Here is a 9,934-nt window from a genome sequence, read left to right as displayed (position 1 = left end):
GCCTGGTCACGGCAGGGGTGGTGGGGGATTTGAGGGCGACTATCGCTGCTGATGAAAATGATAAGAATTCGCTCGGTCACGTGATGGAGTTTTTCTTAGTATGACATTGCGCATCACCACCACTAAGGTGGCCGAACTTCGGCCAAAGGCGGATTGGTTCAGTTGTGTGCAGGATTTTATCGTAGCCGTTAGTCTAATGTTTAATGTGGTCTAGATCTATGCGAGAGAGATACATAACGGTAGGTGAGCATCAAGTTTATCAGTATCAAGTTTATCAGTATCTTTTATGGGGAAGTAACAAATGTTCGTTTTGATTAGCATATGAAGAGTCGGATTCAATGATCTTTGGTTTTCTAGATTCTTTATCTATGGTTGTGATGGTTCCAGCTGAAAAACCCGCTTCAAAATTTGTACTACAAATGAAAGGTGTAATTAGTTTTTAGCCTCGTGATCGTAATATTTGCCAGGCGAATCGTGTATGATGCAATTTGACGATTTGTATCAAAGTTAGCAATTCGTTTTAGAGTATTAGAACAAACAAGTGAAATCTAGACTGAAGTAAAGTCATACACGACTCGATTCAGACCTACGTATTATATAGATTGAACTCTTTAGGGGTATTATTCCACGCTTCAAATTGAATGAGACACGGCCCTAACTGTAGCCGTTTCGCTCTCCTTTTGACTATTTTAGTTGTTACTATATAATGCTGTCATACGAGCTCGAAGATTTCCTCGGAGATGTCGCCCAACAACCGCCGCACCATCGCCATGATGTCGTCCAACTCGTCGACGATCACCGTCGACACGAGGATGTACAGGTAAAGAAGGATGAAGTCCTCGTTGCGCAACGGCGTCGCCGGCTCGCCGCGGATCTTACTCAACTGGTAGAGCATGCGGTCCTTGGCGTGGTCGGGCAGCGCCGGCTTCAGCGGGAGGGGGAACCCGAGCTTGACCGCGCTCGCCAACGTGTAGAAGATGAGGAAGATGCGGTGCTCGAGCTCCAGCCGTTCGCCGGCAAGCAGCGTGATCACCGCCGCCTCCAGCGAGTTGAGGCGGGGGTCGACTTTGACCATAATGTTAAAGTTCTCAAACGCATCGACAATCTTTTGCGAGTGGAGGATGATCGTATCGTACTCGACTTTGGGGAAGCGGCCTTTCAAGCGGAACTCGAGCGCCGCCTGCTTGGCGAGGGTCTCACACTCCGCCACCAACAGCTGGATGTCCTGCGATCCTTTGAGGCCGATGAGGCGCCCGTGCTCCGAGTCCAACGGGTTCAGGTCCCACACGATCCCCATGCGGAGCCAGAGGAGGACGAGCGCCGTCTTCAAGCGCAGCCGCGCCAGGTTGGGGAAGAAGGTCACCGACATCAAGATCGCCCACACAATGCCGATCAGCACCGCGATGAACCGGTGGATGGCGATGGCGGCAATGATCGGGTTCTCGCCGCCTTCGTTGCCGTCCTCGTTGTCGTGCTGAAGCATCAGATACAGATAAAGCGCCGTCAAGTTATAGGTCAAGAGGATGAAGCGGCCAAAGGGGTTGTTCTGTTTCCAGAACATGATGATGTAGAACGACGGGATCGCTAATAGAAAGCCGGCGATGGCGAGGGCGTACACGTTGGCGTCGGAGGCGTCCCACACCACGTAGGCGATGAACAGCCCCAAAAACGTCCCGATGAACCGCCACTTGACGGTGGAGGTGGTGCCGCCTAACAGCTTGTTCATCATGATGCAGTAGATCGTCAACGCCCACTCGATGCGCCACTCGAGGAACCACGTCCGTGTCGCCTTCCAGAAGGCAAACAGCCCCAAGGCAAACAGCCCCAAGCCGACGCGGATGCCGTACTGGACGTCGACGCGGCGCAATACCCGGAGCCGGCGCCACATCCAGAGTCGCCAGCTCGGTGGGGTGGCGGGCGGGCGCGGGCGCCGGCTATACCTGATCTGGTTCTGGAACCCAGTGATGGCGGCGTGGAGCGTCTGGCTCTGGTTGCGCACTAAGATAGGCGACGGCGGCTTGCTCCAGAACTTAAGCCACGGCCATCGCCGCAGCAGCGCCCGGCAGTCCTCATAGGTCTCGGAAAGCTTGATGAACTTCATCAACCCTTCGCCGTAGAGCAGAAGCATCAGCACGAAGTTGCCGCAACACGCCGCCACTTCTTCCTGGTCGGCTTTAAAGATGAAGTCGGCGGGCTGGTGGAACAAGTCCTGGGCGTAGAGCTTCTCAAACAGCTCTTCTTGCTTGAGGCGGAAGAGGTCTAGCGCGTCGTTTAGTGCCGACTGCAAGTGGGCGGTGGAGGCGAACTTGCGGGGCTGGTCCTCGCGGTACTTCTCAAACGGCACTTGGCCCAACACCCCCTTGACCGTGAACACAAACAGCTTGATCAGCGGCGAGAGGTAGTAGCAGAACATCTCGAAGAGCTGGCGGGAGTTCTCGGCCTCGTTGTCGGCGAGCAGCGACGCCCCCAGCTCGATGAACGTCAAGTTTTCCACCAGCTGACTGAGGCGCAAGATGTCCAGCGTGTACAGGTCCAACAGCTCAATCAGGGTGGTTTCCGAGTGGGGCGACCCCAAGAGGCGGTACTGGATGTCGAGCGACGTCTTGAGCGCCAGGATGTGGTTGGTGAGCTCGATGGTCATCGCCACGAGCTCCTCGAGCACCCGCCACTCCTGCTCGCGCCCCACCACCCGCAACTCGTACTTCAGCTCGGCCAAGTTGTTTTTGAGCAGCAGCACGTTCTTTTTAAGCGCTTTAAACACCTCGAGATCCTTGGGGGTGAGGCGTTCGCCGGTGAGGAACCCCAGCACCGCCCGCAGAAGACAGGCACTCATCAAGTTGTACAGGTCGTTGAGCAGGCTGCGGAGACTGCGGACGGCCCGCACCGGCCACACCAAGTAGCACACCGCCACCGTGATCACACACCCGCAGCAGATGACGCGGAGCAGGGCGTCGATTTTGTCCAACGGCACCTCGCCGGCGTTGGTGGCGCCCTCCTTGATGATACACCCAACTAACGAAATAATCAGCAACGAGCACGCGGTGTTAAACGTCGCCTTGTTCACCCGCTGCTTGAAAAACGCCACCACTCCGAGCGCCGTCGAACACACCACCAAGTCAATGATCAGCGCGAGCTCGTCAAGCCCTAAACCGTAGACGTACAGCGATAGCAGCCGGCAGAGCACCGACACGCTGAACAGGTACAAGATACACACGACGGCAAACCCGAGCGTCTGGTGCATCGACCCGATCAGCCGCAGCGGGTGGAAATACACCGCCACCGTCGCCACGACGTGTTTCAGGTCCGTTTGCCCCAACATGTTGTTGAAGGGAGTGTAGTAGACGCCAAGCAGAGCGATTAAATAGGCGATGCTGGCTTTGAGCACCAGCCGCACCACCGGGTGGTGGTAGTAGTAGCTGGCCCGGGCGCTTAGACTGGGCGTAGGCGGCAATTGCTCGCTGTGTAGCAAGGGGGTATGGACACTCATGCTTAGATTGGAAAGGGTGACGTCTCGCCGGACGCGTTCGCCGGTGTTGGCCAATATCACCAGGGCCTGGCGCAGAAACGCCTGGCGAGGATTGAACAGCAAGTAGTCGCTGCTGCCGTCTCGTTTGGCGTCGGACGTCCTCAGGTGGAGCAGACCATACATCCTGGCAGCAGGGACGGACAGGGGAGGACACTGGGGCGCCGGAACGGGGGAGCGGCCTCGGAGATTGTGGGGGAGGCTTATGGGTTCCGATAACGCGACCCCGATGAGATGGTCACCACAAACAACAGGAATTAAAGGGGGGAAAATAGTAATTGGAAAGAATGGTTTATAATTGGATTTAGTATGAATAATAGGTCTAGGAGGGTTAGAGATTGAAATGGCTCGATTCTCGTCGAGCTACTACTTGGTCATGTGGGGCACAAATTGGTGGGGTACAAAGATACCAGGCACGGCTGTAGCCGGGCATGTATACTCCGGGAGAGCTTCTTTACGGCTAGATAATCGAACTGAGGAGAGGAAAAGTAGCCATACTACGGCCTCTGGATGACAACAGTGTTGAGGTTAAGTGTAAGTCTCCATTATTAAGCTAGTATAGCTAATGCGGAACAAACTTCACTTCATAGGTGTTCCTTCAATACAATAGAAACGTGGGTGCCCATCAAGTGTGTATTCAAGAAGTATCTCTACGGTCAACGTTAATGAATTGGACCATGGAACTTTGAACTGAGCTCTTCTAGTACACCCTTGAATGGCATTGGAGCTCGACTAAATTAAAAGATGAGCCTAATTGCTCTGTTTTCACTATTCCTATGACTTGCCCTCGAAGACTTAGACATGTACAACATTGAAAGCTGACTGAGATGATCGGCTTGTGCAATACCAAAACCTGTTTCCTAGTCATTCGTACCTCCTGGTCTCCATAGTAACAGTATGCTAACAGATAGTACAAGAATGAAATTACTTGATCCTATCAACCAGATCGGATTCCTCAGTTCTAAAATCAAGTCAAAAGTTTCTCTGACAACGGCAATCACTCCTCTATCAACTGAATATTCAATTTCAGTAGTAAACACCTCACATAAATCAAGGAGGGGGAGACCTAGCAGCAGTAAGGTTGCATTGAAAGCTAAGACAGTGCGATCGGTATTTGATCAGCAACATCGATAGCAGAATACCATCTCCACTCAATGTATTACTTAATCATTAAGGCTTGTTGGTGCTGGGACTTACCGATAGTTGCGTCAACATCTACGTTACCTGATTTGCTGAATTCTTTAGCGACAATAGATTTCACACCAGTGACTCCAGTAGTCAATTGGTGATCATCTACAAAACAAATTCCATAGATCAGGTTTACCATCCATTCTTACCTTTAAATTACTACGAATTTATTAAATCAGTATGCTTAGCTCGATGTGCGCTTTTTAATTCCTGATCTGGAGAGCCCTGACCTCTTGACATGTGCCGTGCATGGGTGGCAAAAATGGGAACACGGCCTTCCATAACGATCACTTTACCTGTAGTCAATTTACCACCAATTATGCAATGAACCGACTCAATTGAGCGTGTGTACACTCCCCGGACCTTGTTTGGGGTCGTCTCTGAGACTAAAGCTTAAACACAATGGCGAACGGCCTTTACTCATCTCGCAGCCAGGGGGTGTCCAGTGTGCAGTCACCAGTAGTCTGACCCATTTAAATACCGCCCCCCGTGCTCTAATCTGAGTCCAACTCTCCTTTAAACCATGTCTCAGGAAGAATATGACTACGACTACGACGACTTTGCCAACGACGACGACATTGTCGACCACGGTCCTTACCTTAACCTCGATGGCGACGACCCTAAGTGGACTCCCTACCCTCCCGAAAACGACCCTTACGAAATGATGGACGCTTACAAGGCTCAGGCGGAGAAGGAAGCCAAGGGCAAGTGAGTTCGCTTGTGATTGGAATGTCATATCTATCTATTATTTGATTATGTTTACTTTGTGTACTCGTAGAAATTTGTCTGGACCAGACCTCCCCCACGTGGCTGGCTTTCTGCTTGAAAAATCAAGCGTAAATTGTTGAGACTGGTGTGGTTCTTTTTTTTTTTTGTGCTGAAATTGATGCCAATGATGCTCCAATTGAGGTCAATTCCGACCAAGCCGAGAATTGTGCTGCTCACCACTCACTATAAAATGGTGTCAAAAAGCCACAATTGCCTGAGAAGGCGTTCTAAGCTTGATGGTTGTAGTACTTTGATGCTATAGTTCTACAAGCCGTGCCAAGCAATGGGGCAGGACGAAACATAAAGCGTATTTCTTTCTCTACAGTAGGGTAAAATAAAGTAGTAGCATATTTGTGAAGGTGGGACTGCTACCAAGTCACACGATACTAACAATGACTCGCTTCTGCTTTCATTTCTAGTAAGCGGAGAGGAGGTAGATCGTTTAGTATTTTTATTTTGTGCCACTGGTAGTAGGGAGAGAAACATGATGGTGGATGAGTCACAGGTTGTCATGGCTCCCAACCGAAGTAGAATACCAATTGTGATCAAACTCACCACTTTCAACTACCCCCTTGTAAGTACCGCCTTGTCAAAAGCATCGCCCAAGAATTGGAAACGATCTTGTTAGACGTTTACGCTGCTGCCGTCCCGCGCGAGAGGGGAGGCTAGTCAAAAGAATACGAGCTTTCATACAAATTCAACGCCAATAACGAGAATATACTACCCAAACTTAGTCTATTTTTATTTGGTGTGGGATGACGTAGAGAAGAAAACGGTCTAGAAGCTTTTGGTATTGATACTCTTGGCGCCCGCTGAGATTTCGGAGTTGGTGTCTCGGAGACACAGATCCTGCTTTAAGATTGCTAAGCCAACAAATGGGACCACTTGCCAATGTCATGCACTACCAGCATACGGCAATTGACCAGCGCTAAACTACGGCAATTCCAATTAATAGCCAGCAGACAAAGCAAGGACAAACCTTGTCTCGTAGCTCTATCCAGAAGGACCTACAATTATCGTCTGAGGGAGTGACCGATTTTTAGTGGGAGCGGCATACCTGTGCGTCTTCGGTGCACCCTTATTCTTGTCTGCAGTACGCACCATAATTTAATCGTCTCACTATATATAGCTGACCCTCACTCTGCTCCCCCGCTTAGTTCTCCACATTTGACGAAACGATGAGCAATCTGATTGACTTACTACGCCGGGTGCGAGGCGAATTGACCCCGCTGGGCCGCCTGTCGCGGGCAGCGCTGCAGCTGAGGACGCCGATGCGGGACAACGACGACAGCGACGACGAGGCGGTCGAGGCCGACTTTAACCGGATCCAGGACCTCTTGAGAAAACGGCTCGAGCTGCTCCAAATGACGGTGGAAAATGACAAGGGGGTCGAGAAGACGTTGGACAACAACATGAACAAAAACGACCGCAAGCAGTACGAAGCAGAGAAGTTGAACAAGGCGCGCATCAAGCTGGAGGCGACCCTGCCCAACGAGATCATCAACTCGTTGCAGCAGCTGCGCACCGACGTGCTGACGACGCTGAGAGAAATCTTGTTGGCCCACTTGTACCAGGTGTTGGTGTCGAAGCTGGTGGTGGTGTGGAACGAGGAACACATGGACACCTCTGGCTACGTCAGCGACGTCGAGGTGGAGAAATTGATTAAAGTGTTGTTGGACGGCGACTACCGCACCGACGTCGAGCTCTACTACCTTGTGCGGCTGGTGGTGGCGCTCATCGTGCTGGACATTGACGAGTTTGGCACGTTTGTCAACCCGCAATTGCTCCAGACGTTCCAGAAATTGGTCACCGAGGGCAGCGGCTCGGTGGTGACGGCGGAAAATAAAGCTACCATCGTCAACGGGCTCGTCAACATGACCCTCGTCCTCCACCACGGGCTGCTGAACTTTGGCCTCGACGACACCGCCAAGTGGTTGATGGACTTGGCCGAAGGTTTTGCCACCAGCGCCTTCAACTTGCGGTCGCAGTTGTCGCTGGGCGACCGCGAGTACTCGACGTTGATCACCGACAAACACCTGGACGACAAGCTCGTGCTGGAGGCGGTGCTCAAGGTCAACGGCGAGCTGGCGGTGGCGGTGGCGGCGCTCCACGGGTTGGCCACCGTGCTCACGTTGCTTTCACGGGGAGAGTACCTCAACGAGCTCGTCGAGGACTTTATGCTTAAATTGGTGCCGTTGGTCGACAACGACGCCGACGCCGAGATTGCTAAAGCGGCGGCGCGGGTGGTGGCGGTGATCTACGAGGTATACACCTATGGCGAAGACGACGACGCCGACGACGACGAGTACAACACCAACGCCCCCTACTACGAGCAGGAGCAGCTCTTTGCCATCTTTGACCGGTTGGCGAACTTGCTGACGAAAAAAGTGCTGAAAAAGGACCGCAAGCTGGTGCACTCGGTGTTCCGCAACATTTTGAATCTGATGAAGGCGTACACCAACCCCGTCACCCGCGCCGAGCTTCTGAAGCGGCTGCCCGAGGGGATGGAGATCATCAACGCCCTGTTCCCCAACGTCACCCTCCGGCTTTCCAAGTACAAGCTGTGGCCCATCGACACGTGGGGGATGTATCTGCGGTTGCGCTCGCTCAAGTGGTGCTTCCTGTTTGGGTTGCACCACCAGCTCGTGGCGCTGGAGAGCTTGCGCGACATCCTCAAGGACGACGTCAGCCACCACCGCCACTTGGAGATCGACGAGCTGCGCCTCGACGACGCCGGCTACACCGACTTGGTCGACGACGCCCTCAGCAAGATGAACGAGATGAACGACAAGCAGCGGGCGGAGAAGCGCCGCCGCGACCGCGACAACAAGTTCCACGAGAACATGGGCGACTTTGCCGACGCCTGATCAATGTGATGTCTACTGATATATACTAATACCCAATGAATACACAGCCCGGCATTATCTCTTTGTCTAGCGTGTCTTTATTTTGCAAGGACAATGCTTATATCTTCTCTGTGTGTAGCTCAAATGTTGATGGCGGTCACATCACCGCCTTGACGATCTCGATGTCGTAGCCCGAGGCCAGCGGGACGACGTCGACGCCGTCGTAGTCGGGCACCAGGCACGTCGCCCCCGCCTGGCGGAGGTCGACGACCCACCGGTCCAGCTTCACCGCGATCACCTCACACCCCGCCAGCACCCCGGCCCAGGTGCCAAGCATGTCCAGCTCGAACGCCACCACGGGTCCGTCGACGGCCAACGCGTCGATGGCCAACAAGTGGGCCTCGGGCAGCGGCGGCAACTGGCGGAGGCGTTCCTCCAGAATCAACACCGGCGCGTGCAAGGGGCGCCCGTAGACTTTGCTGAGCCACATCTGGGCGATATACTGCGGGGCGTCACACACCACCGCCCAGGGGATGTGGTGGTGGTTCAACGCGTCCAACAACCTGGTGACGCCGGCGATGGGCCGCGTGTGGTCGTGGTACTTGACCGCCATCAGCTGGACCCACGCCAGCACCAGGTCGCGGTCGTGCGGGAGGTGGGGGAAGTGGTAGCGGAAGACCAGCGCCACCAGCATCCCCTGGCGTAGCAGGTGGTCGATGTGGCGCCACGTCACCGCCGTCGCCGCCGGCGCTTTCGAGATCTCCTCGCACCACGCCTGCCGGTGGAGGTCGTTGGTGTCTATGAGGGTGCCTTCGAGGTCAAACACCACCGCGTTCACCGGGATTCTCATCGTCAATTGACGGGTAAAGGGGTTTGCTTAGGTTAAGGAGTCAGGTAGATTTTCCCGAGCCACGGCTGGTGGGCTAATGATTGTCCCAGGGCTCAGAGGTAACACAGAGGTAACACAGAGAGTGGTACGGCACCGAGACCCCGTTTGTGGCACTTGTGGCACAAACAAAGAGTAATTATAATTATAATTAATCTGCTAGGGTGAGCTATGCTTACAATTGACTAATTGGCCCATTTGGTCATGGTTGCTGTCGCTTAGGCCTGAGGTAAGTCGTAACCCTGCGGTCCCCGCTTTTATCGCTGCTGTGTGGGGAACCCAATCGCACTAGGTAAACACCCGTGCAGCAAAGAAAACACCGACCCAGCCTCGTGGCGAGGACGAGACGTGGCGGGCGGCTAATCAGTTAGTATTGGAAAGTGTCGGCAATTCCCGGGGTGCTAGTATTTCTTACCATCAGTAAATGGCGACACGGATATCGGAAAAGCCTAACCTAGCAATATAAATAGCCTGCTATCACCTCCCCNAAAAATAGCCTGCTATCCCCCCCCCCCCCCCCCTTGTAAGAACCCTTTCACCGCCCTGCGGTTGCCCTTTGGTTTCCCTTTGGTTTCCCTTTGGTTTCCTTTACCTTATCTCAGACATTTTGTCGCCGCTGGCTCACGTGACACGCTCGGCCAGACCCGAAGTGGCAGTCGCCTCAGTGATTAAATATCCCGTCGCTGCCGTTGCCGCCGTCAAATTCGTCGCTGCCGCCACTCC

The 9,934-nt window shown here is 53.5% G+C and overlaps 4 protein-coding genes across 4 annotated transcripts; 2 read left to right on the top strand and 2 right to left on the bottom strand. All coding sequences in view use genetic code 12, as the record gives it.

Moving 5' to 3' along the window:
• Positions 1–712: 712 nt before the first annotated feature.
• On the bottom strand, positions 713–3,649 carry DIURU_002754 (uncharacterized protein; the record flags this gene model as incomplete). The annotated part of the gene is made up of 1 exon (XM_034155440.1): positions 713–3,649. One exon carries the CDS (start codon positions 3,647–3,649, stop codon positions 713–715), a length of 2,937 nt encoding a protein of 978 aa, XP_034012469.1.
• Positions 3,650–5,234: 1,585 nt separating this feature from the next.
• Positions 5,235–6,107, top strand: DIURU_002753 (uncharacterized protein; the record flags this gene model as incomplete). Its single annotated transcript, XM_034155439.1, has 2 exons — positions 5,235–5,419; positions 5,954–6,107. The coding sequence occupies 2 exons, from the start codon at positions 5,235–5,237 to the stop codon at positions 6,105–6,107; spliced, it is 339 nt and encodes a 112-aa protein (XP_034012468.1).
• A 643-nt stretch (positions 6,108–6,750) lies between these two features.
• On the top strand, positions 6,751–8,346 carry DIURU_002752 (uncharacterized protein; the record flags this gene model as incomplete). The annotated part of the gene is made up of 1 exon (XM_034155438.1): positions 6,751–8,346. One exon carries the CDS (start codon positions 6,751–6,753, stop codon positions 8,344–8,346), a length of 1,596 nt encoding a protein of 531 aa, XP_034012467.1.
• A 136-nt stretch (positions 8,347–8,482) lies between these two features.
• DIURU_002751 (uncharacterized protein) lies at positions 8,483–9,175 on the bottom strand (the record flags this gene model as incomplete). The annotated part of the gene is made up of 1 exon (XM_034155437.1): positions 8,483–9,175. The coding sequence occupies one exon, from the start codon at positions 9,173–9,175 to the stop codon at positions 8,483–8,485; it is 693 nt and encodes a 230-aa protein (XP_034012466.1).
• Between the last annotated feature and the right edge of the window lie 759 nt (positions 9,176–9,934).

The sequence above is a fragment of the Diutina rugosa genome (assembly GCF_008704595.1).
Source record: "Diutina rugosa strain CBS 613 chromosome Unknown scaffold70_size45218, whole genome shotgun sequence".
Taxonomy (NCBI): domain Eukaryota; kingdom Fungi; phylum Ascomycota; class Pichiomycetes; order Serinales; family Debaryomycetaceae; genus Diutina; species Diutina rugosa.
The sequence above is the reverse complement of the archived record's forward strand: the minus strand, read 5'-3'. Positions and strand labels throughout refer to the sequence as shown.